At 42.3% G+C, this 27,594-nt stretch overlaps 1 protein-coding gene across 2 annotated transcripts in view; it reads left to right on the forward strand.

The window, feature by feature from the left end:
• LOC125464886 (lysophospholipid acyltransferase 2-like) overlaps nt 1–26,719 on the forward strand; it is a 65,527-nt gene extending 38,808 nt beyond the window's left edge. For both annotated transcript variants that reach the window (XM_059654436.1, XM_059654437.1), the window contains exons 5-13: nt 6,866–6,921; nt 11,222–11,276; nt 14,460–14,643; nt 17,240–17,432; nt 19,390–19,493; nt 19,627–19,691; nt 21,393–21,525; nt 23,605–23,756; nt 25,584–26,719. In XM_059654436.1, coding sequence (XP_059510419.1) covers nt 6,866–6,921; nt 11,222–11,276; nt 14,460–14,643; nt 17,240–17,432; nt 19,390–19,493; nt 19,627–19,691; nt 21,393–21,525; nt 23,605–23,756; nt 25,584–25,779 — 1,138 coding nt within the window. In that variant the 3' untranslated portion in view covers nt 25,780–26,719. The remainder of the gene's footprint in view (nt 1–6,865; nt 6,922–11,221; nt 11,277–14,459; nt 14,644–17,239; nt 17,433–19,389; nt 19,494–19,626; nt 19,692–21,392; nt 21,526–23,604; nt 23,757–25,583) is intronic.
• The last annotated feature ends 875 nt before the right edge of the window (nt 26,720–27,594 follow it).

The following is a 27,594-nucleotide window of genomic DNA, read 5'->3' on the forward strand; positions in this document are numbered from 1 at the left end:
TTGGGACTCAGAAGGAACAAGAAAAGAAAATTTCACAGGAATATTGACAGTTGTGGGACTGATTAAAATTGATTACGTGTTTTAGGGCAGGAATTGGCGATCACTAACTCAGTTTGCACTCCTTTGAAAGTTGGATATTGGATTTATGTAGTGGTTTAACATGACTCAACACATGCCAATGTCCGAGATAACAAGGTGTAGAGTATCATCAGAAGGGTCTAGGCCCGAGACGTTAGCCTTCCTGCTCCTATGATGCTGCTTGGCCTGCTGTGTTCATCCAGCTCTCCACACCTTGTTATCTCGGATTCTCCAGCATCTGCAGTTCCTGCTATCTCTGATACAATTACATCCCAATGTTCCATCTGTGCTGCATTACAGTTCTGCTGTTTTGTGAAATCTTGCAATGCACAGATTGATTGCCACATTCTCTACATTGCCATGCCCACACATTAAGAGTATTGCATTGACTATACGTCAGTTTAGAAAATCTTGAGATTGTGAAAGATGTTGCAGGAATGCTGAAGGTTACTCAATTAGTCAACAAATTATGGAACAATAATAGCATGAAATTCCGACTCATTCTTCTAAACTGCATTGACTATAATCCTTACTGATCCAGTCTCTCTTTGTATGTTGGTCCTGTAATCGATGGAATTAGTTTGGTAAACCTTTGTTCACTCTCTCCATAGCCAGAACGCCTTCCTTCAGATAAGGAGCCAAACTTCTCACAATACTTCAGAATTTGGAGGTTTGGAAGCTCCTGTTGAAGAAAATTGGGCGAATTACTACAGCACTCACATTGTGGTCACTGTGTGTGAGTGATGGAGGGACGGGATGATAAATATGGTGAACTGGTGAATGATTAATTAGGCTGCTTTGTGTTGAATGTTGTTAGAGATGCAGTCACCCAAGCAAGTGGAGAGAATTCCATCATATTCCAGACAAGAGCCAGGCATTTATCATCTTTAAGAATAGATTGTGCAACTGCCTCCCTTTGGTATCCAATAGTATTAACCATTGTCACTTTCTCAACCTTATACTGAAGGTGTCATTAGATGAAATTTAAGAATACCTGGATAAATGCTGTAACTATAAGATCAGGTCAAGGCTGAGTATTCTGTGGCTAGGGGAAGATAGTGCCCTGTCTGTACAATAACTAACTGGTAATCCAGAGGCCCAGGCTAATGATCTGGTGACTTCAGTTAAAATCCCTTGTGCCTGCTGGTAGAATTTGAAATTGATGAATAAGTCCAGAAGCTAATGCTAGTCTTAATGATGGTGACCTTGAAACTATTGTTCATTGTTGTTAAAAATCCATCTGCTCCATTAAAGGCTTAGAGCTGTACAGCATGAAAACAGACCCTTTGCCCAACTCGCCCATACTGTCCAGGTATTCTATATTAATCTAGTCCCATTTGCCAGCATTTGGCTCATATCCCTCTAAATCCTTCCTATTCATACACCCATCCAGATGCCTTTTAAATGTTGCAATTGTACCAGTCTCAACTAGCTCCTCTGGCAACTTATTCCTTGCACTCAGCACCCTCAGTGTGAAAAAGTTACCCCTTAGGTCCCTTTTAAATCTCCTCCCTCTCCCCTTAAACATATGCTGTCTAGTTTTTGACTCCTCTCCCCTGGGGAAAGGACTTTGACTAATCACTCTATCAATGCCCCTCATGATTTGAGAAACTTCTATAAGGGAAAATAGCCCCAGCCTATTCAGCATCTCTCAATAGCTGAAACCTTCCAACCCTGCCAACATATTTGCTAATCTTTTCTGAATCCTTTCAAGTTTAACAACAATTTTCCCGTAACAGGGAGACCAGAATTGAATGCAGTATTCCAAAAGTGGCTTAACAAATATCTTGTACAGCTGCCACATGACATCCCAACTCCTATGCTCCTTACACTGACCAATAAAGGCAAGCGTATCAAATGCCCTCTTCACTACCCTATCTACCTTTGACTTCACTTTAAAAGAACTATGAACCTGCACCCCTAGGTCTCTTTCAACGACAACAACAACAACAACAACAAAAACAAAGTTGCTGGAAAAGCTCAGCAGGTCTGGCAGCATCTGTGGAGGAGGAAAAAGAGTTAACGTTTCGGGTCCGGTGACCCTTCCTCAGAACAAATGGTGACTGGGAAAGCGCCAGTTTATTTGCAGAAAATAGGGAGGTGGGTTGAGGAGGGAGTAAACGATAGGATAAACCCCAAAGAGAGAGAAAGACAGTTGGACAGACAAAGGAGTTGCTAATGATCAGACTGGGAGGGTGAATATTTGTTAATGGGGACTGTTAGTGACTGACAACAGTGGGTGTGTAGCGGCAAACAATGTGGTAACAAGGCCTGGTGTGTGGGGCTGGGACATGGGGGAGGTTAGGCCCTAAAATTATTGAATTCAGTATTGAGTGCGGAAGGCTGTAGGGTCCCCAAATGGAAAATGAGGTGTTCTTCCTCCAGCTTGCGCTGGGCTTCACTGGAACACTGTGGCAAGCCGGAGACAGAGATAATGGCTAGGTCTCTTTGTTTGGTGATCCTCCCACAACCTGACCAGTAAGTGTATAAGTCCTGCCCTGATTTGCCTTTCCAAAATGCAGCATCTCGCATTTATCTAAATTTAAGCTCTGATCTGCCTGTCCTTGACCAATTCTTTTTTCCCCCATTGGATCAAGATCCCGTGTACTCTTGGATAAACTTCTTCGCTGTCCACTACACCTCCAATTTTGGCAACATCTGCAAAGCTACTAACCATACCTGCTATATTCACATCCACATCATTTATATAAATGACAAAAAGCAGTTCCCCTAGCACTGATCCTTGTGGCACACCGCTGGTCACTGGCCTAGAGCCCGACAAGCAACCTTCCACCATCATACTCTGTCTCCTGTTTTCAAGCAAATTTTATATCCAAATGGCTAGTTCTCCCCATATTCCATGTGATCTAAGCTTGTTAATCAATCTACTGTGCAGAAACTTATCACCAATGCCTTGGTGAAGTCCATATAAACAGTGCCCACCACTCTGCCTTCATGAATCAACTTCATCACTTCTTCAAAAAAAATCAATCAAGTTTATTGAGACGTGATTTCCAACGCACAAAGCCATGTTGACTATTCCTAATTAGTCCTTATCTTTTCCAAATACATGTAAATCTTGTCCCTCAGAATCCCCTCCAACAACTTACCCACCACAGATATGAGTCTTGCTGGTCTATAGTTCTGTGGCTTTTCCTTACCACCTTTTTAAATAGTGACACCACATTAGCCAACCTCCAGTCTTCCAGCACCTCACCTGTGGCTATCGATGATACAACCATCACAGCAAGGTGCCCAGCAATCACTTCCCTAGCTTCCCACAAAGTTTTAGGGTATACCTGTTGAGGATTTAGTCACCTTTATGAATTTTAAGATATCCAGCACCACCCCCTCTGTAATGTGGACAAGATATCACTGTTTCCCCAAGTTCCCTAGCTTCCATATCCTCCTGTGAAGTACATACTGATTGTTTTTGGGAACTCTTGTAGCTCGGGTTGTGGGTGGGGTTGTTGATTTGTTTGCCGAGCTGGTAGGTTGGTTAGCAGACGTTTCATCGCCATACTAGGTAACAACATCAGTGCATCTCCAATGAAATGTTATTGGTTTGTCCCGCTTGGCCCAGTCTGATGTGGTGGTTGGCCTCACTTCTGATTCGGCTTCGTAGTATTCGGTATATAGGGTCGATTTGATGGAGTTCCGGATTGAATACCAGGCCTCTTAGAATTCCTGTGCGTGCCTTTGGTTGGCATGTCCTAGGTTGGATGGTTATGCTGTGTCAGTTGAAATGTTGGCCTTTTTTATCCAGGTGTATGGAGTGTTCTGATGCGAAATGTTCGTTTAGACTCTCACCCATTTTTCAGTTCCACAAATAGGTGGCCTTGCTGATCTTGTCTATCCTTTTGGAAGGAAAATCTGCTACTGCAACCCAGTGTAGTGTACATGTGGCTCCAGATCTATACCACTGTGTTTGACTGTTAAGTGCTCTCTAGAATGGCATGGCAAGGCACTCCATTTGCATGATAATTAGGAATGGGCAGTATCCAGTGATGCCCACCTCACTGAAAGCATAAATAGTTCTATGGCATGTGACTCACCTGCTGACACTTCGGAGCCTTACCTTCACGTACAACACACAAGTAACAACATGATGGAATTCTCTCTGCTTACTGCGTGCATGAGTGCAGCTCCAGCAACCACTGATGCAGTTTGTTGGTAGCTAGGACAAAGCAGCCTAATTGACCATTTACCAATCCACCACATTAATCATCCTCTCCCTCCATCACTGTCACATAGTGACAGTGATGTTAACTCTCTGTGAGGTGCATTGCAGCAACTCACCAGCACTTTTTAAACCTGTGACCTTCAGAAGAATAAAGGCAGCAAGTACATTGGACCACTGTCACATCTAAAACCATCTGACATGGACACATATTGACCATTCTTCCTTCATTCTCAGGTCAAATTTCTACTTAGTAGCACTGTGGAAGTGCCTGCCTCATGTGAATTGCAGTGGATCACCACCATCTTCTTGAGGGCAATTAGGGATGGACAGTAAATGCTAGCCTTTCCAGCAGTGCCCACATTCAATAGAAGAATAAATGGAAAAACATGCACTTTCCTCTGTCAGTCATCCATATTTTGCCATTGTGTTTTATCTTAATCAGCTGGGCCACGAGGCCGAAGAACAACAGATGGATGGAGTTTAATTTAGATAAATGAGGTATTGCTTTTTGGTAAGACAGACCAGGACAGGACTTAGACAGTTAATGGTAGGGCCCTAGGGAGTGTAGTTGAACAGAGAAACCTAGGGGTTCAGGTACATAGTTCCTGGAAAGTGGCACCACAAGTAGACAGGGTGGTGAAGGAGGCATTTGGCATGCTTGCCTTCATTGGTCAGAGCACTGAGTATAGGAATTGGGACTTCACGTCACAGCAATACGGGACATTGGTGAAGCCATTTTTGGAATACCATGTACAATTATGATCATCCAGCTATGGGAAGGATATTGTTAAATTTGAAATACAGATATGATTGACAAAGATGTTACCAGGACTGGAGGGTTTGAGTTAAAAGAGAGGTTGGGTAGGCTGGGCCTTTTTTCCCTTGAGTGGAAGAGGTTCAATGTTGGCCTTACAGGGGTGTATAAAGTCATGGGGTCATATATAAAGTGAAAAGCAAAAGCTTCTTTATTAGGATAGGGCATTCACAACTAGAGGGCATGGATTTAAAGAGAGAAGGGAAAGATTTAAAAGGGATCTGATGGGGCACCTTGTTCACACAGGGTGGTTCATATGTGGAATGAACTGTCAGAGGAACTCGTAGATGCAGGTACAGTCACAACATTTAAAAAGCATTGGACGGGTACATGAATAGGAACGGTTTAGAGGGATGTGGGCTAAACACAGGCAAGTGGGACTATTTTCGCTTGGGAAACCTGGTCAGCATGGACGAGTTGAATCAAAAGGTCTGTTTCAATGCTGTTCAAGTCATAGAGTCAATGACATCTGCTAAAATAACCATTGAATCAATGCTGGCTGAGGGTTGGATGAAGGGGAAGGTTGAAACAAGACAAACAGCAAACAGTTCTTCAGATTCATGCCAACTGAGATCAATACCAAATAAAACAAGGCCAGGGGATGCAGTGGCCCAGTGGTATTATCACTGGACAGTTAATCTCGAGACCCAGGTAATGTTCAGGGACCTGAGTTCAAATCTTGTCATGGCAGACAGTTTTCGGAAGAAGGGTCCAGACCCAAAACATCAGTTTTCCTGCTCCTCTGATGCTGCTTGGCCTGCTGTCTTCATCTAGCTCTATACTTTGTTGTGGTGGACAGTGGAATTTGGATTCATTAAAAATCTCAAATTAAGAATGCAGCGATGACCACAAATCCATTGTCAATAGTCAGGAAAAACTCCATTGGATCAGTAATGTCCTTTAGGGAAGGAAACTGCCAGCTTTAGCTAGTACGGCCTACATGTGATTGCAAATCCACAGCAATGTGGTTGAATTTTAACTGACCTCTGGGCAATTAGGGATGAGCAATAAATACTGTCTCGCCAGCAACACCCTCATTCCATGAATAAATAAAACAAATTCAATTGTTTGTGCTGGCAGGTCCCTGAAAGGGCTGTGCAAAGTAATAAGAATTCTCCAGCCCCTTCCTTTTTCACCACTCCCTTTCTTTTCTTTTTTTTTGTTTTTACAGTTTTTAATCAAATTCCCTTTTACAGCCTGTTGTACATTCTTCTCCCACTGCTGCTTCAGAATGCTACAAACCAACAACCTTTTGTGTGGGTGTATAAAGGAAAAATGTCGATGATATTTTATTGCTTTTTTTTAAATGACTGACTCACTGATAGAAATGATCACCATATTAACTCGTCACCTAGTATGCATCTTTTCACCCTCATAACTACCATTGTCCTAGGGCAATAGGCAACTTTAAGAATGTCAAATACATAATAGGCAGTTGCATCACTTGATACCAATTCATTAGAAAGAACTTTGATTTCAGGTTGTTGACCTCATTTGTTATTCAGTTTAATTCACGCTTGACCTTTAGCTATCGTTTAAGTTATGATTGCTGGAGATATCATCTAGGTATGAAGCTCAACAGGTTACTGACACTGGGAGTGAAACTTGAAGGGTGTGTCACATTCAGTTGTTTGCATCATTCCCAGACCCATATCCTTGATTTGCCACCTTGTATCGTCTGTAATTTCACAAGCACATCCCAGTTAAAGACAAAAAGCTAGAAAGGGTTTAAGTAAATTGCCCATTGCTCTTTTGTGTTTATCTACTAATGTGTCTTCTCTTAATTGTAGGCCATTGATGGTGATTACACAGAAAGTCACAAAATTGGCATTTGAACTTCATGATGGTAAGAAATTTGATGTGAAAGAAAAGAATTCAGCTCATGTCATGAGCAGTTGGAGCAGAGATCACTCATCAAAGAGAATGGTAGAACTGGTCAAGACAGAGAGGCCTATCCCTGATCCTGATCTAACAATGTAGTCAAAGCACAGAAACAGGCATTTGGCCTGACAGATCCAGGCTGATATTAATAATGCTCCAAACAACTAGCTGCCTCCTATATTTCTTACAGCTAACCCTTACAATGTATCCTTCCATTCCTCTTAATCTTCTCTTGTTTGCCCCTAAAGTGCATCTGTGCTACGTACCGATAATGGTGGCAACTTTCATATTCCCATGGATTCTTGTTGAAAGAAGAAAAACTTGCTTTTAAATATCACCTTTTGCAAGTTTAGGGTGCCCCAGAGTGCTTGCAGGCAATGGAATACTTTAACCTGTAGTACTGTAAGGCCATGTGATAATGGGAACTGCAGATGCTGGAGAATCCAAGATAATAAAATGTGAGGCTGGATGAACACAGCAGGCCCAGCAGCATCTCAGGAGCACAAAAGCTGACGTTTCGGGCCTAGACCCTTCATCATGTACTGTAAGTCCATGTTTATCATGTCCGCTTCCACCAGGTGGAGCAAAGAGCATGCTCATGCAGGAGCAACAGTGTGGCAGCCAGCTGAGAGCCCCAGTCCTGCCTGCACATGGGCAGGGTATCATTTTAGTGCCTGGTCAAGGTGGAGGATTTAGAGGAAGGGGTGTAAACAGCTGTGGGGGGCAGTGTGTATGGGGACACTGCAGGCAGTGATGGGGAGGAGGGTGTCTCTGCTTTGGCTGCCCCCAACTCCTCTCTGACATCCTCCCCCACCCCCATACTCCAGCCGTGTGACATCAGCAGCATATGTGCACACCGATGCTTTTCATGGCCTATCACAGCCCAACTACATTACAGACCACGTCTGTGCATGCTTGGCAGCCATTTTCACATCATAGTAAATCACTCTGATGTGGGAAATGCCACAGATGATTTGTGCACATCGAGTCCCCACAAACAGTAACATGATAATGACCGGGTAATCTGTTTTAGTGACTGAGGCTAGATTTTGAGGATAAACATTTTACAATTTTTTTTATAGATGCACTACAGAAAGCATCCTATCTGGACGCATCACAGTCTGATATGGCAACTGCTGTTCCCAAGACCAAAAAAAAAGAGAGTCGTGAACACAGGCCAGTCCATCACACAAACCAGCCTCCCATCCATTCACTCCATTTATACTTCCTGCTGCCTCAAGAAAGCAACCAACATAATCAAAGAGTTCTCCCACCCTCCTTATACTCTCTTCCACCCTCTTCTATGGGCAGTAGAGATAAGAGTTTGTAAACACGTAAGAATAGATTCAAGAACAGCCTGTTCCCCACCGTTACCAGACTTTTGAATGGACCTCTTTAATATTAATATTGATCTCTCTCTGCATCTTCTCAGCAGCTGTAACATTGTATCCTTCACTCTGTTCTGTTACCCTGATATACTTATACAGTACAGTCTGCCAACAAAGCATGTAAGACAACATTTTTCACTGTACCTCAGTCCACATGACCATAATAAATCACATCAATTGCACAGTATTGAATTCTGTAGACAGAAAGGTCTTTGACTTTTCTTATTTATTTACAGGATGTGGGTGTTACTGGCCGGGCCAGCATTCATTGCCCATCCCTAATTGCTCAGAGGCCATTTAAGAGTCAACCACATTGCTATAGGTCTGGAGTCACATGTAGGCCAGACCAGATAAGGGTGGCAGATTTCCTTCCCTGAAGGATGTTAGTGAGCCAGATGGGTTTTTCCCAACAATCAACATTGGTTTTTGTGGTCACCAGTAGATTCTTAATTCCAGACTTATTCTTTTCGTTGGGTTCAAATTCCGGCATCTCTTACAGCAAGTTTTGAATGCAGGTCCCCAGGACATAAACTGCATTTCTGGATTAACAGTCTAGTGATAATACCACGAGGCCTATGCCTCCTCAGTTTGAATTTTCTATTGTTGCAGGCTTAATCTGTCTCAAATGGAATGAAGGTGCAAGCATTCGCATTGATCCGAAATATATTAAGCCTGGACTGTTACAGAATTAGGTTTGTTTTTTACTGTCCTCTGCTGGAGGTTTTTGATGAATGTCTGTTAGTTCCCTCACTGCCCCCCCACCCCAATGTGAGTGAACAGCTAGCATAAGGATAGTGAACTTCAACTTTTCATTTCCCACCCACACTGCCCTCCTATTTCCCCCGCCACCCCCACTCCGCCTTCCCATTCTTCCTAGGGCTTGATGGGATTTGCTACTGAAAGCGTGGAAAAGTGTAGCCAGGATCCTTTTAATACTGTGAGCAATTACCGTAGCTTGAACTGAATAACTTGTTAGGCCATTTCAGTGAGTCATTGAGAGTCAACCACATTGCTGGGGTATGAGTCACATGTGGCCCAGCATGAGTAAGGATGTCAGATTTCAATCCTGAAAAGGCATTATTTATGATAATTTACACATAGTTGCCATTAGATTAGCTTTTAGTTCCAGATTTTTGTTGGATTCAAATTTTACTAGCTGCCCTGAGGAATTTCAACCCCACTTCCAGAAGATGAGATTGGGACTGTAGCCCAGTGACAATATCTCTACAACTCTGCCTCTCCTCAAGAATCTAAAAAGGAAAGTACTTGGAGGCAGCAGAGCACTTGACAGATTTTTGTTCTTGAATTAACCAGTTCAGAGATGCTATGATACATGTTAAACCTGAGCCTCCTGGCTCTGAGGTTGGGGCAGAAGCACTTGACAGATTACTGATCTGGAACACGAGGTCACAGACTGTTATCACAATAAAACACACCGCTTTGGCTCAGTTAATGCTCCCATACCTCTGAGTTACAAAGATGTGGATTGAAGATGAAAATACTTGAATCTAACCTGACTGGTCCCATGGAGTAGCAAAGGGAGTCAGAGATGCTTTCCTTCAGATGAAGAAAGACAAGAATGTGGGAGATGTTTTTTGTAGTTTTAATTTCCATGGTCTAAATACACAAGTGAACCAGGCTAATTTTGTTTTATTTTCCTTCACAGATGCTGCCAGACCTGCTGAGCTTTTCCAGCAACTTTGTTTTAATTCTCTGGGGAGATGTGTTCAAATCCTACCATGGTAGCTGACAGAACTTAAATTCAGTCAATAACATAAATGAATAAATGACAGCCAGTCTGTGCAATGGTGACCATCAAGCTACTGTCAATTATCACGTAAACTTGTCTGGTTCACTAATGTCGTTTAGGGAAAAAAATCAGCCATCTTTACGTGGTTTGGCCTACATGTGACTCCAGATTCAAAGTCATGTGGTTAACTCTAAAATGGCTGAGTAAGCCTCTCAGTCCAATTTGGGAGAGGGACCAAATGCAGGCCTTGCCAGTGACTCTACATCCCATGAAAGAATTATACCAAAAAGCCAAGCAAGAGGCTTGCATTTAGATAGTGTCCCTTTGAATCTCAGGCTTCCTGTTTTTATTTTCAAGCGAGAACTCCCATGGCCTTCTTTAAAGTAGGGGCTATGGTTAATCTGTGGCTATCTGAGTGTGCAAATGGGCCCCATCTCATTGAAAGACATGCCTGGAACAATGCAGCACTACCTCAGTGATGCACTGGAGAGACAACCTTGATTTTGGACTTGGCTCTACCTGTTCAGGTGAATGTAAACCATCCTGTGGAAATGCTCCAAAGAGAACCATTGGAGTCCTCTGGGACCTGATCACATTCCCTCATCAGGAATTTCGAACAGGATTACTGCACCAGCTCTGAGGGCATTTCCTAGTTGTAGCATCTTGGCCAACGTGCCTCCCTAACAGATCATGATCCAAAAAAGATTACTTGCAATTTATGGGATCTTTCTGTTGACTTGTTGGCTGTGTGTTAAGCTATGTAAAATCAGTCATGTTGCAAATTAGTTTGGCGCACTTGACATACTTTGAGATGTGTTGAGCTGCAATAATGATACAGGGGGTCTGCTAATTACGAACGCTGACTTAAGAATGTAAATCATATGCAGGGATGTCATTTTAAAGATGCAACATGAACGTTTTGGGTACTACTGAACAGCCTGGTTTATGTTGTCCTGCATTGTGTACAAATTGACTTGTGAGTGGACTCCAGAAATGAATCTATTTGCAACCCAGGGACTGCCTGTACAAACAGTTTCCATTCTATTCTGTGATAACTTCCAGGAAATTAATGCATTTTTCTACAGTGCTGAAAATATTCCAAACATGTTTATCTTAATTCCATTCAGGTCTGGCCCGAGACGAAAGTGAACTGAACGCGTCTCAGAAACGGTTAGCGGTGAGGTATGTATAGAATACACACTAAGGAAGATATGGGCTGGATTTGCAATGAGTGATTTCTCCCGAAAATAAGAATAATAACCATGTTCATAATATCATGCACCTGATAACATTTGGAGGTGTTAATCCAAATTTGTTAACCCAACATTTCCCAAACTTTTTCCCATTATGAAGCGTACCAGTTCAGTCAGACAAGTACATGTCATTTGCAGATTTTACAAGTTTTTCCTACTGGGTCTGAAACCATTGCTCCCTTAGAGTTTGTGAACCCAGAATTTTGTTCAGTGACCTCATTGATTTATTGACTGATTGGTATATTGTCACATATACCTAAGTACAGTGAAAAGCTTTGTTTGGGAGCAGTACAAGCAGATCGTAGTAGGCAAAGGACACACAGATCATGTGGTGAAAAAATCTTGAACAGAGTGAGACATACAAGTTACGCTGCACAGGACATGCACAAGGCAAGATCAACATTAACAAGGTCAACATTATTTGAAATTAGAGTCCATTCATCAGTTTAATAATGGCAGGGTGTCTATGTTCAAGCTTCTGCATCTTTTGTCTGCTAGAAGAGGTTGTAGGAGAGTATTACTGAGGTGGGATGGGTCTTTGATGTTAGCAGCCTTTCCGTGGCAACAAGAGCTATGAGTAGAGCCCATGAATGGAAGGTTGGCTTCTGAGATGGTCTGGGCTGTGCATGCCACCTTCTGTAGTTTCGTACGGTCCTGGGCAGAGGCAGTTGGCATACCAGGCCGTTATGCACCCAGACAGTATGCTTTCTATGGTGAATCTGTTAAAAGTTGGTGAGTATCCTTGTGGGCATGCTGAATTTCCCAAGCCACTTGTGGACAAAGAGGCGTTGTTGCGCCTTCAGAGTCACATCTACATGGGAGGTCCAGAACAGGTTGTCTGTTATCGTCACTCCTAGGAACTTGACACTTTCAACCTCAATGTCTGATCTGATGCAGATGGGGGCGTGTTCTCCTCCTTTCATTCTGAAGTCAATGGTCAGTGCTTTAGTTTTGCTGACATTGAGAGAGAGGTAGTTATCATTACACCATGTCACCAAGCCCTCTATCTCCCTGACTCATTGTTTGATATCATCCTACCAACGTGGTGTCATCAGCAAACTTGTAGATGGCATTCATTTGAAATTTGGCTATACAGTTGTGGGTGTCCAGGGAGTATAAGAGGAGTCTGAATACGCATCCATGGGAGTGCTACGGTGTTGAGTGTTATCGTGGAGGAGGTGCAGTTGTCCATCTTCACTGATTGCAGTCTCTGGGTCAGGAAGCTGAGGATCCAGTTGCAGAGGGCTAAACTGAGACCTAGGTCTTGGGGTTTGAGATCAGTCTGGAGTGGATAACTGTGTTGAAGGCGGCGCTGTGGTCAATGAGCAGGAGTCTAATGTAGATGTCCTTGTTGTCCAGATGTTCCAGGGATGAAGGCAGGGGTGGGAAATGGCAACCACTGTAGGGGAGTCAGTAGACAAATTGCAGAGGATTAAGGCAGGCTAGGAGGCTAGAGTTGATGTGGGCTATGACCAGCCTCGAGAAGCACTACACGATTATGGAGGTCAAGCTACTGGGCAGTACTCATTAAAGCATGTTGCATGTGCTTTCTTAGGTATGGGAGGTGGTAGTCTCCTTGAACCAGGTGTGAGCTTTGGCTTGTCGGGAAGGAGAGGTTGAAGTTGTCACCGAATATCTCTGCCAGCTGGCCCGCACAGGATCTGCGTGCAAGGCCGGAGAGTCCATCCGGGCCTGTCGCTTTCCTTGGGTGAACTCCCAGGAAGACCGATCTGATGTCTACAGCGGTGACTGAAGGAATAGGTGCATCCGGAGCTATCAGGGCAGGTGACGCCACACTGCTGGCATTTGCTGAAAGCATTGAGCGCATCAGGGTGGGATATGTCTTTGAAGCTATCTTGCTCTGTTTCATTTTGTATCCTGTAATGTTGTTTAGGCCTTGCCACAGGCAACAAGAGTGCATAAGGTTGGCTTGGACCTCTAACTTGGTCCAGTACTATCTCTTGGCATCTCTAGTGGCCTTGCAGAGGTCACATCTGGATTTTCTGTATAGATCTGGGTCATTTATGGTTGCGCGTCCCACTTTGGGAAGCTTTGCATTAAACATTTCATCAAAATAGGGAGGAAAGGAACAGCTTGGTTTTATTTCTAATTCTTTTGTGATATAATTTTAACTTTAGTGACAGGAACTGTGCTTATTCATTTGCAATAATATTTTTGTATTTATTGGTAATTTTAGGTAAGTAACAAGTTACAATAACTGGCATTTATAACGTGCCTTCAATATGCAAAGTACGTTCAGTGTTTGAGGAATTTTATCAAACAAAATTTGACACCAAGCCACATAGAATATATAAGGGCAGATGATCAATATTTTGTCAGGTGTAGGCTTCTGGGAGTGTCCTAAAGGACGAGAGAGAACGAGGGAGATGGAGAGAATTAAGGAGGGAATTCAAGAGTTGAGGCCTTTAGCAATTAAAATGCATTTGAGAATGGTGGAGTGCTGATAAATCAGTGATGTTCCAGATTGCAAAACTCAGTTGAGCTCGTGGTGACCAGATGGATGGGGAGAGTTGGGGGTGTTAAGGGACTTGAAAACTAGAGTGAAAATTTTATTAGGAAAAATGCCAGGGTTTCAAAACTTGGCACTGACTTTCTTCTTAATGAAGAGGGAGCTGGCCAAGAGTGAATCAATTATATTTTCTTAACTGCAATCCAAAATCGCAAAGATTGAATGTCCCAATCCTACGAACCCATAACATACTGTTCTTAATGTGTATCCCTTTTTTATCGTCACAGTTGGTCTTCTCTTAGCTTGATACAGAATAAAGCTGGGTTTTGCATGTTGTTTTTGGGAGTAGGAAATAGCCAGAGAGAGGAGGATGGTAGAGGGGGTGGGGGTGGGAGGGGTGGGGACAGAGAGAGGAAGTGCAGCAAGAGGCTGTTGACCAGCTAAGGGTATTGTTTCAAATGGCAAGCGGTTAACTTGAAATGTATTCCTACACCAGCCATCAAAATACATTTAGATATCACCATCAACGGCCTCCCTGACTCGCCATTCTCTTTCCAAGAAACACTGTAATGTAGCATCTTACTTGTATTTAGCTTGTCCTATAACATTTTTGGATCATGATATTTTTATTGGTGCTTTCAGGCAAATACCAAGAATCCTTGAGTATTTGAGCTACAATCTGAACTTCATGGGTATCCTTGCAGGACCTCTGAATTCTTACAATGATTACATCAGCTTCATTGAGGGCAGAAACTTTGTTGTAAAGAACCATCTTGCCAAAGAGAAGAAAAGCGATCAGTGGCCTCCAAATGAACCTTCATCTCTGGTATGCCAAAAGACTGGCCATTGTTTTATATTTTCTTAAAATTGTCTAGAAGAGGTAAAAGAATCTACATAAATACACTGTCACATTTATAGACTGTCACACTGATTTAGACTTCATTGCAGTTGTAAAGGGGGTTCGAGGACCAGAGAGATCTGGGTGTCTTTGTACATTCATCAGGGAAGATTGCAGGACAGGTCGGAACAGAGTTAGTGTTCTGGTCTCTTGCAATAAGTTCATGTACCATAAAAGCATGGAAGTTATGTTAAACCTGGCACAGCCTCAATTTGCAGCATAAAAGCCAGAGTTAATGTTTGGGTCTGAGCGTTCTGAGGAAGGGTCACTGGATCCAGAACAATAGCTCTGACTTTTTCTTCACAGATGCTGTCAGACCTGCTGAGCTTTTCGAGTAACTTTGTTTTTCTATGACATATGTCAGTGGCAGAACGTCAAAGATAGCAGCTGAGGTCTGGATAGTCATATCTAGGTGTTGTTCACTGAGGTCAGTCAGAGAGTTGGGTAAATGCAGTCCTGGGTGTGCATTTGGTGATTGTTAAGGGAGGGTGTGGGAGGGACCTGCTGGGGCAGCGGTGCTGACGTAAACAGTGAACAAGCAAATCCAGTTGTAGAGGAAAAGCATGAAAAGGTTGGTGCATTGTTTCACTGAGGCTACAATACAAAATCAAGCCATTCAGCCCAACTCATCTGTGCTGGTATTAATGTTCTATTTTAGTCGCTTCCTGTTTATCTAACTCTATTAGCATATACTTCTGTCCCTTTAGTGAACATGTATTTGCCTTTCTGTCACAGTTTTCTCAACCTCAGGATGCCCCAAAGAAATTTACAGCCAATGAAATAGTTGAAGTGAAGTGCAATCGCTACTGTAATCTAGGAAATGTGGACAGTGCACAGTGAGATGCCAGAAACATTAGCCAGTAACATCTGACCGAACAGTGTTGCTTTCAAAAGCAACTAGAATGAAGAAAACAACATCCCAAAACAAGACGCTAGTTTGACAGGGGCATCCAGTGCCTGTGACAGGCAGATTTCGGACAAACATTGGGATATATTTCTTTTATATGCTGGTCACAACCAGAGCACGCTGCCTTGACTCTGCACCAGCTAGACACAGTACTGAGGGGGGAGGTGGGGAGCATATAGGCATGGAATTGGGTAAAAGATCCTGGTCAGAGCGGCCTTCAGCTACACCAGCTGGCAAAGTGCTTGATTTACTCAAAAGTGTTTGTCAGAAAAGTGGCATAGTTTCAGTTTTCCACATGTGCTGGCTGATAAAGCTGATTCTTTGAAAGTGGTGCCTTCATGTTGATGAGGCAGAGAGTACTATGCAGGCTAACGTGCTTTTCTTTCTCTGTAGAGAGCTCCACATTGTGGCTGTAGTTGGTCACTGCATCCTCTTGAACTGTTGGTTCATTGCAATGTGACATGAGCCACGTTACAGAGTTCAGTGTTAATGTTAAGCAAATAGTTTTACCTATGCAACTGGATATCTCTAATTTTGATTGCTTTTTATTTGAATGGTTTACTATTTAGGTAACAGCTGCACTTGAGAGTCAGAAGATCCACTTCAAGTTCCATACCATTGATTTGATCTCAACCTTCACATTGATATTCCAATGCAATACTGAGGGTGTGCTGTGCTGTCGTTTAGATCAGGCATTAAAATCTGATCCTATTCTGCTCTCAAGTGTATGTAAGCAATCTCATGGTTATTCATTAAGAAAAGGGCAGGGAAATGCTCTTTGGTGTCCTGGCCGATATTTATCCCTCAAATGAAATTGTTCAATCACATTATCTGCTCATGATCTCACTGTTTCCTAGAGATTGCCATGTGCGAATTCACTGTTTTGTTTCCTATGTTACAACCATGACACCACAAATAGTCCCTCTTTGTACTTCTGAGACATCCTGTGGACAAAAAGAAGAGTTCGCTCTTTTGAAATTCTACAAAATGTAGAGCTTGCAGTATCTTATTGAGTTCATCGGAATATTGGGACAGGAGCAGCCCATTTAGTTTCTACTATGTTCCATCATTCATTTGGATTCCAACTAGTCTGTACTCAATTGCAATTTCCTGCCTTTGATCCATATATTCTGACACCAACAGCTAATGATGAATCTGTGTTTAAAACTTCAATTAACTCCAGCATCAAGGGAGAAATTTTGCCATCAGCATTGTAACAAAGGAAGCCCAATAAAGTTCCACAAATGCTGTCTTATCCCCACTGCCCTGCAAAACATTTCTTTTGAAGTCCTTCTGCAGTTCCTTTTCAGGAGAAAGTGGGTTTTTAATCTGTTTCCACTGTTCTTTAAGCAATGCACTCCAGATGACAACAGGTTGCCAAGCTTATTTTAAAAAGAAATGGACATCTCCTGTTTGGTTCTTTTGTTAGATTTAACTGTTCGCTCATGAAACAAAGTAAGTTGATATGCAAAAAATATACATTCAGCAATGTGCATTTGGGCAACGAAGGAGGAAGATATCATTGCATATTATGGATTTTATAATCTTAACCTCAATCATCTGTTACTATGGACTTTCTTTACTGAATGGGATCTAATCGATTCTTTCTTTCTGCAGGGTGCTGTGGGATGCAAGATCCTGATCTGCAGTGTTTGCGTATTTATGCATCTGTATTTATTAGATGTATTTCCTATCTCCTACAACACTGATAACACCTTCATTGCCACAGCATCGATCCCTGTACGCTTACTGTATCTCTACATTTCCACCCTGGCTTGCAGACCCAAGTATTACTTTGCCTGGACTATAGGTACGGACAAAATTAAACAGAATACATACAGCAGATTTTGGAGACCATGTACAGAAACCATTAAATACTGGCAGACAGGTACAAAATATAAGTAACAAAGTCAATGGAATAAAACAGAGTGTGTCCTGGAGAAACTCAGCAGGTCTGGCAGTATCTGTACAGAGAGAAGCAAAGTTAATATTCTAAATCCAGTGACCATTCATTAGACGCTTCTATCGAGGGGTCATTGGACTCAAAATGCTAGCTGTGTTCTCTCTCTGCAGATCCTGCCAAATTTGCTGTGTTAGTCTGTTAATTCTGGGTATTGAATCTCTTCAGGGATGTATGGACTATAGAAGGTGTACAGGCTCAGCCACACCAGAATAAAATCTGGGTTAAAAGGGCTAAAAAAAATGTACAGGGGATGACTTGAATTTGTCAAGGTGACAGTAAAAGCTTAAAGTAAATGAGTTAGTTGAGTTCTTTTGTGATGAGGAAAAGATTTGATAGAAACGATTTTATTCTGGTGGGCCACTCCAGAACAAGGGGTCATTATATTACAATTAGAGCTGGGTTGTTCAAGGGGGCGATGTCAGGAATCCCATAGAGAATGGTGGAAATCTGGAATTCTCCCCTTGAAGATGCTGGAGATAACATGAACATTTCAAAATTAAATTCAATAGACCTTTGTTTGGAAACCCATTATGGGTACTAAAGTTTGTAAATGCAGCTAAAACCTTGGTTCACGACATTCTAATTGAACAAAGGGATAGGTTTAAAATCAGAATGGTCTCCTTTTCCAAGGCTCTGAAGAGGAATTGACACATCTCACTGGTTTCTGGCTTAAAACCTTTTTTTAAAGAATCCCTATGGTGTGGAAACAGGCCCTTCAGCCCAACAAGTCCACACTGAACCTCAAAACATCCCACCCAGACCCATTCCCCTATAACCCACCTAATCTACACATCTCTGAGCACCTATGGGCAATTTGGCATGGCCAATCCACCTACTCTGCACATCTTTGGACTGTGGTAGGAAACCGGAGCACCCGGAGGAAATCTTCGCAGATGTGGAGAATGTGCAAATGCCACACAGTCACCAAATGGTGGAATTGAACCCGGGTCCCTGTCACTGTGAGGCAGCAGTAACCACTGAACTACTGTACTGCCACAAATTAGGCAAGTTTCTTCCTCTGTCACACATCAGAGGCTGAAGTGAGGTGTTTTGAGTGCTTAATGCCTCAGCAAGACCATCAGGAAGATGATATGGCAGCAACACTGCCTCAAATTCCCACAGCATTTTCCCATGAGGGATATGTGATGGCCCTACAGCAGAATGATTCCACTGTTCTTCTGCAAACCAATTTACGTCCTCCTGAGCAGACAGATGCAAAGTCAGTTTAACATCTGATTTGAAAGACAGGATTCCTAATGCTGACTGGTATATCAGCCTAGATTTTGTGTTCAGGTTTTTGGAGTTAGGATTTGAACTTTTAGCTTTCCATCTTGGAGGTAAGTTTGGTGCAACTGAACCGTGCCTGCCACCCCATGATGTGAAAAATGGCTTCTGTGCTTTTAGATAAGATATCCCACATAACCAATATCGCAGGTGGTCAGGTTCTTTTGAATTTGATACCTCAAAGTTTATTTATAACACAAGCTGTTTATGAGCATGCAATATCACAAGCACATACAGCTTGGGTTCCATGCTTACTGGTGTTATTGTGTATTTATATATACGTGATTAACTGATGGTACTGACTTCATTGCACAAAAAGTGAGTAAATGCCAGGTGGGTAACTCTGCACTGGAACATCACAATGTTGCAGCTGTCTTGAAGGTGCAGTGCCTGTGTAGTCTACAATTTGTGCCTTAATGCAACAGCTTTGTTTGAGCAGGTTGTGGTGCCTGACTCCAGCCCTTGGGCTGCGGGTACCACATGGTGGGACTAGTTCTGAATGTGTTTGTTTTGCACACAGCTGATGCTGTCAATAATGCTGCAGGGTTTGGATTCACTGGGTACGACAGTCGAGGTAAGCCTCGCTGGGACTTGTTCTCCAATCTTAACATCGTCAAGGTGGAGGTAAGAACTTTATAGTTACCTTGCGCACACACATGTACACACAAACGTTTACCACCAACGAGACAAGCTTCAATTTATACAAACTTATAAATTTATTATGAACTTCAATTTATTCCTGCTTTTATTTTTTCAGTTTGCAACAAGCATGAAGATGTTTATTGACAATTGGAACATACAAACAGCTCTGTGGCTGAAAGAGTAGGTAGCTCTGGTCTACAGGTCATAGTCCACTTCATACCATGTTATACATTGCCCTACTGGAAACATAAAGTGCTGGAGAAATTCAGCAGGTCTGGCAGCATCTGTGGAGAGAGAAACAGAATAAACATTTTTTATCTGATATGAATCTTAGGTAAACATGAAAAGTCAGATTGGACGCAAACTGTTAACTTTGTTTCCCTGTCCATAAATGTTGCCAGACCTGCTGACTTTTCCACCACTTTCGGTTTATATTTATGATCTCCAGCTTTTTGCTTTCATCCATTGCCCTAGGTTGGTGGATCCTGTGGCATGTGGATAATTAATTTTTATGCAGCAAAGACTTACACTTTGGAATGCACTGCCTGCGAGGTAGGGTGAAGGAGATTTAATTACAATATTCAAAAGCACAATGGCCTGCTGCTTCCTCTCGAGGCCACATCTCGCCTTGACTGGGAAATACAGTGAAAGTCCATTATAATGTGAACCAATACACAAAGAGTTCATGTATTGTGCGAAGGTCTCATATCGCATCAGAGCTCCAGATCTTTTAGTCTGCATCAGGGAGGATGCATCTAATGCTGAATGCAATTTAAGTTGCACTCTCAACATTTTACCGGGACCTTTCAATCTCCTGTTGATAGCTCTTCAGGTGCACAATCAACAGTCAGGATGCTCCCTCACCACTTTGTTGGACCTTCCCTTGCGACAGAGATCACTTTCAGCCTCATTCTTATCCCTTCCCTCCCTCAGGCCAATCCCTCCCTCAGCTGCCTCACTCTGATAGTGTTCAGCCTCCCTAACTCCCTCGCCCCCTTCACCCTTGACATTATTCAGCCTTCCTGAGTTGCCCTCATTCCATGAAAGTGGCCGACACAGCAATTTTTTTACACCGAGAGTGGTTGACATGTAGAATGAACTTTCTGTAGAAGTGGATCAGAGTACAACTACAATATTTAAAAGACATTTGCATAAATATATGAAGGTTTGGAGGGATATGGACCAGGAGCATGCAGGTGTGACTAGTTTAGTTTTGGATTATGTTCAGCAGGGACAGGTTGGACCGAAGGGTCTGTTTCTGTGCTGTATGTCTCTATGACTCTATTATATAAGATACCAGCTCAACCTCAGCTGGGTATTGCATCCGGTTCTTGACACCACACTTTAGCAAGGGTGTGAAGGCATTGGACAGAGTGCAGAAAAAAAAAACAACTTGTTTCAGGGATGGAGAGCTTCAGTTTATGAAGATAGTTTGGAGAAGTTAGGAGCATTCTCCCTGGAAAGAGAAAGCTGAGAGGCTATCTGATTAAAATATTTATAAACCTGAAGGATCTGGAAAAAATAAATAGGGAGAAAATGTTTCTGTTCATGAAAGGAATGAGATTGAAAGTGCACAGATTGCAAGGAATTAGTGCAAAAAGGCAGAAACAATATGATGCTAAAGTTTGACCTGAAGCAAGTAGTTGGGGCTGGAGCACACTGCCTGAAACTGTAGTGGATGCACATTCAATCAAAGGATTCAACATAGAATAGGGCTGTGATTTGAAAAGGAACAAGATTATGGGCAGAATGGCATTAACTACAATTCCCATTTAGAGAGGAGGCAGTGCAGACATGATGGGCTGAATGGGTTCCTTCTCTGCTGAACTGATTTAGTGATTATGCCGGATGTTAATAATCAATGCTGTTATCCCCCTTTAGAGTCTGCTATGATAGATGTCCATTCAATCCAACATTGTCGACATTCCTTCTATCTGCAATATGGCATGGAGTTTTCCCTGGCTACTACTTCACCTTCATCACTGGGACATTCATGACACTAGCAGCGAGAGCAGTAAGTGATGCTCAACAGCTAAGACTTGTTTTGTTTTAATACAACGCAGTTACACCTAAAAAGTTGTGTTATCTCAAATTGCTAGAGTTCAACACCTGCACAATTGTTAGATCACCTACAGCGAATCTGCTCTTCCCCCCACCAAACCCTATAACCCAACCAGATCCCAGCATAGAATGGAACGTTACCCCATCTCCGATTGTACTGAGATTGCACGGTAATTGCCAAGGATGCCTGCAAGGTAGCACTATAGTATCGTGCTTTCTATGAATTTGCATTTAAATAGAGCATTTTGCAACCTTGGAAAATCTCACAGTTGTTTACAGGCAAATAAAACATTTTGAGGCAAAGCGACCTTGATTATATGAAACACTGGAACTGATTTATAAGTTGCCATGATCTGGGATGTTGGTTGAGACATTGTTGGCTCATACAAATGGGAGAACGAACATGCTTTTCTTGCAAGTAGTGAATCGTAGGATTGTTGCAACACAAAAGACGGCCATTTGGTCCTTTGTGGCTGCACTGGTTCTGAATGAGCAATTCATTTTGGTACCATTTTTCTTGCTTTCTACCCATAGTCCTAACATAGCCTTCCTTTTTCAGATAATGTCTAATTCCCTTTTGACTGCTTTAGTTGAACCTATCCCCATCACACTCTCAGTTTGTGCATTCCAAACCTTGGCCAGTGGTCAAGTGAAAAAGATTCGCTCACATCAGTTCTGCTCATTTGCCAATTGTTTTAAACCTGTACCTTCATGTTTTCAAATCCTTCATGAGTGAGAACATTCTGACCAGACCCCTAATGAATTTTGAATATTTCCATCCAATTTCCTCTCCATTTTTATTTCTCCTGTGGAAACTATTTTAACTCCACCAATCTATCTTCATAACTGGTTCCTAGGCTGGGGAACTTCATTCTTATGAATCCTGTAGCTGTAGGGCTGTTTACATCCACATGCGAGGTTAGATACCATCTCAATTTAATGCCTTACCTGAAACACTGTGCCACTGACAGTGCAGCATTCCCTCAGTACTGCATGGAATTCCAGCCAAGAGTGTGAGGGAACACTGTCCAAGTCTCTGGATGAGTGCAGCTCCAACACCACGTCAGAAACTTGACACCATTCAAGTCAGAGCAATATGCTTACCCAGAACCTCAGTCACCACCTTCAACACTTGTGCCCTCCATTGCCAACACACATGACTGCAGAGCACTGGACGGGGCACACATCAGAGCCTAAAAACTGGGTCTCGGAGGCCCGTTGTTGTGATCAAGGCCGGAAACAGCAGCAGGGGCCACTATTCCTGTCCATGCCCCTGTGCAGCTACAGTGCGTGATATCTACAAGATGCATTCCAAGACTCTCAAAGGTCCCTTCAAAAGTGCCTTTCCTTGACTTATGCCATTTAGAGGATGGGGATAGCGAGCTCATGGGAGTATCACTATTTGTAACTTCCTTTCCAAGCACCACTCCCCCCACCCCACTGCTCTAACTTGGAGTTTTATTGCCATTCCTTTACCGTTGTTGAATTAAAATCCTGGATCTCTCTCCCTAACACTGTGGCTGTACCCATCCCTATGGACAGCAGCAATGCAAGAAGGCAAGTCGCTACCACATTCTTGAAGACAATTAGGAATGGGCAAATACTTATGGGAAAAAAAAATCCAATAGCCCATTAACTAGGAGTAAAGGAATGACAGGAATAACCTATTTGTATGGCACCTGTAGCATAGGAAAGTTCCCCAAGACCCCTCAAAGGAGTGAATATTAATCATAATCTGACACGTGGTGAAATGGTAGGGCAAGTGACTCAAAGCTTGGTTAAATTAATAGATTTCTAAGAAGCATCTTGGAGAAGGAGAGATAGTTAGAGGAGACATTTAGGACTCTCAGATGGTACTCTATGAATATAAGGAATACCGGATTGGAGGAGTGGGAAGTTCTCTGAATATAGAAGAGAAGAGTCACTTGAACATTCTCCCTTGTATCTCACCACTTAATTAAATCACAGCTAATCTGTATCTTTTAGTCCGAGGGATTTTAATGTTTTCCCATGTGTGTTTGGATGCATACAGGTTAGAAATAATTTGAGGCCTTACTTCCTCGTTTCACCAACTTGCAAGACATTCTATGATGTGATGACATGGGCAACAACACAGGTGGTTGTGAGTTACACTGTGGTACCATTTGTCCTTCCGTTTCTGAGCTCATCATTCAAGTTTTACAGGTGAGTAAATCAGTCAAACTAACAAAATAGCTCAAAATGATTTGTTGTTCATGCTCCTTGTCTTCATATCAGGAATAGCAACAGGGTCACTTCAGACCTTGTCATTAATAAACGGCAAAGTAGTTAGCAATGAGGGGGCCTATCTTATTCCATTGTGGGATGTTGCTTGTGGGACGATGTCAATATTTGTGGCCCATCCCTATTGCTGTTGAATTGAATGGCTCGCTAGGCAGTTTTAGAAAGTAGTTAAGAGTTCACTGCAGCGATGTGAGCCTGGAGCCTGGCCAAACCAGGTAAGGATGGCAGATTTTTTTCCTTCACAAGAGGGCATTAATGAACCAGGTTGGTTAGTACAACAGTTGATAATAATCATCATGGTCACCATTACTGAGATTTCAGATTTATTAATTAAATTTAAATCTCCACTAGTTGTGGTAGGATTGGAATCAGTGGTTCCGGGGCCTTGAATTTCTAGTCCAGTATTACCATTGCTCAATTGTCTTCTCCACTGTCCTGCCAAGATATAGTAACTTTAAAATTTTACCTGATTTACCTGTTAACAGTTAATTCTGTATTTCACTTATGTTCGAATGGGAGCTGAGCTCGAGAAAATCGGCAAGATAAGCCACTGCTCCAATCTCGCAGCTGGGTGCTCCCTTTTACTTGTTGGTCAGTCAGTTCATGTCAGGAATGTTTCTTCTTTGCTTCTGTAGCTGTAATTTTAGGGTAAATGCCAAAAAAAAATCAGATTAGATGAGGAGGTTTTTGCTCTTAAAGCAGAGTTATTGTGATCTGGAATGCACTGCTTGGAACAGTGGTGAAAGCAAATTTAGCAGGGAATTTTCAACAGGGAATTCAATTATATATTTAAAATAGCAGAAAATTGCAGGGTTTTAGGGAAAGAGCAGGCCCGCAACATCCAAACTCTCAATGCTGCCATTTATGTTCTACTGAATCTTCCTCCTGTCTTTCCTCACTGTCTAGCATAGCAGCCAAAAAGGGCCAGGATGGTGACTTCAGAACTGTAGGTGCACAGGGGCATTGCAATTAATGGAAAGGTAGAGAGAGGCATAGGGGCTTTGAGTCCATAAGAATGAGTAGAGGAGCATAAGACAGGATAGGCACCATAAAGATAAGCAGAAGGGCATATGGATCATAAATAGGAGTAGAGGGGCTTGGGTTGAGGGACGTAAGGATGAGTGGAGGTATATAAGTGGCATAGGAGCTTTGAAAGGCCATAAAGATAAGTAGAGCGGCATAAGGAGAGTTGAAATGACATGGACTTGGCATGGTTACGATATAGGGGGTGTGGGGTAGGCAACAAGGTATGAAAGGTGAAGTTCAGAGGGATGTTTTTGGTTTTATTCTTTTTATTAAACTGCTTTATATGTCAATATTGGGAAGCTGGCCTTATGCCCAGCCAACATTCACTGTTCTCATTCCAGCCTCACCCAGCTCGCTTCCCAGGGAACCCCACCACCATAGAAAGAAAATCAAACCTTTCTCCCCAGGCCAGATTTGCTGAGCCAGGAAAGGTCCTGTACTGAGAGCAAAACACTAGGGCCACTTTCTCTGTGTCTACTCTAATAAAACCTTTCATGCTTTTAAAGATCTTTGTTACACCACCCCTCAGTCTTCTCTATTCTAGAAAAAGAGCAGATGTGGGTGTTATTCACTCCCGCTAGGAATATCGCTGCATTTCTGGCCTCCTCATTGACAATGCGTTATGAATCATTGCTCAGTACTTCTATCTAGAGTCAAAAGGAACACAATGGGCCAAATGTTAAATGATTCTACTAATTCAGATTCTTTGTTTTATCTTCTCAGGACTTGGTACTTCAGTTTGCATATCATCGCCGTCGTTCTAATCCTGGTGTTGCCGAAAAAACCAAAGAGTACACCAAGGGAACCACAGAAATTCCAAATGACAAAGCAATCTATGATATTGCACCATTGTAATGGGCAACAGAACAGAAGAGTTCTTGTGGACACCAACCAAAACCATCCAACAAGGATTGACTAATGGAGAAAGAGAAAGTTAGAACTTAATAAGGGCAGAAGCAGAACACTTGACGGGTTATTTTACACAAAACAAGCTGCCAAAGAAGTTTTGTTTCTGAATGCCTCTCATCTTTTTTGCAATGTCATAGAAATCTCCTCCTGGATTCTATATTAACCGAAGAAAGTGGATTTTGCCATGAAAGATCAAGTGTGCTACAATCAAACCTTTGTGGGAGCATTTTAAACCCCTGGTCCCATGACACGGGAGGATCATTGAGGGGAGGAGGGGGATGAAATTACCTCAGTTGCAAACCCGAATCCAATGGGCAGTTCTCACATATCTGTTCCTGTTTTAACTGCTGTCAATGTCAGAGTTCCCAGGTGAGCCATTCTTTCATGACCACATTCAAATAGGGCTCCCAGCCTTATACTTTGGCAGTGATTTTAAATCAACACCTCCTGTATGGTCTTCCCAAGATTTGGGAAACTTAGTAGTTTAAAGGAGGCAAGAGCGGTTGAATTCAGGAGGGACCAGATTTGAAGTGAGGGGAAAGGATTTGTTTGCCATTACATCTTGTTTTCTCACCAGGAGCTGGTCAATTTCATGAGTATGCTTCCCTACCCACTCACTGTCTCCCTATATGTATTAAGACCCATGACTCTCTTGGATCTTTGATTATAATATCTAAGTGCTTTACTTGCATTCCGCTGCCCTCCTGGAAAAACTATACACCTGCGGTTACACCTTAAATAACTATCAGGCTAAAACTTTTAAAATATAGTACTGCTTTGCCTTACACATCCTTCATCAAGGGTACAAAAGCAAGGAAGATATACGAAAAGTTCATAAAGCACTAGTTCAGACCCTACTGGAGTATTGTGTCCTGTTCTGAGCACAAACGTTTGGTTAAAATGGAGTCCTAGAGAAATTTCTTTGCTCAAACAATGTGGAACTCACTAACTCAGGGAGTGAGTAAGGCAGATAAGATAACTAAATTGTAGGAGAATATTAAGTTTATGAAAGACAAAGAAATGAGAGGACAAATTATTTGAATCACAGGTATGGATGAAATAATATGGAGTGCGGTAGGGTCCTGAAGATGTTGAAGAGACTGTGAAATTTTGCATTTTCAGGAGAGGTGTAGAAATTGTTTTTTCTGTTTCAAGCAGAGAACATTGAAGGAAGATTTAATTCAAGTGTATAATGGTCATTGGGAGTTTTGGCAGAGCCAATAGGGAAAAGTTGGCAGGGAAGTCAGTGACCGAGGATTGTAGAATTTAAGTAATTAACTACAGAACCAGAGAAGTGTCAGGATTTAAAAAAGGCTTGAAGATTTTTAATGATTTGACAATGATATTAATGATTTAGGAAAGTATTTCCTGAAAATGTTCCTCTATTACTATCTGCTACTATTGAAACAGATTGAATAGTAACTTTCAGTGGAGACTTAAATATCTAATTAACGGGGTTAAAATTTGCAAGGCCATTGGGAAAGGGACTGGAGCTGAAATTAATTGGATAGCTCTTTCAATGAGCACCAGTATAATGGGCTGAATGGCCACATCTTGGACTGTAAGATCCCATAATTTTAAGGGTCAATCACTTGGAGATGATTTTCTTTTGGAGAGGAGTTCGGAGATGGACCTAGCGAAGGTGGTTGAGAAAAGAGAGAAATTCACACTTGAACATATACTAATACCACTGTCCAGCAGTGAACAAACTGCTAAATGGCAGTGATAGCTGCCCCTTAAAAGGGCTTAAGATGTTCCAGGAACAGCCAATATCATCAATCACTCTCTTTGGGTTACTGGACATACGATTGAAATGCAAAGTGAA

Source organism: Stegostoma tigrinum, chromosome 24 (assembly GCF_030684315.1).
Source record: "Stegostoma tigrinum isolate sSteTig4 chromosome 24, sSteTig4.hap1, whole genome shotgun sequence".
In the NCBI taxonomy this organism is placed as follows: Eukaryota; Metazoa; Chordata; class Chondrichthyes; order Orectolobiformes; family Stegostomatidae; genus Stegostoma; species Stegostoma tigrinum.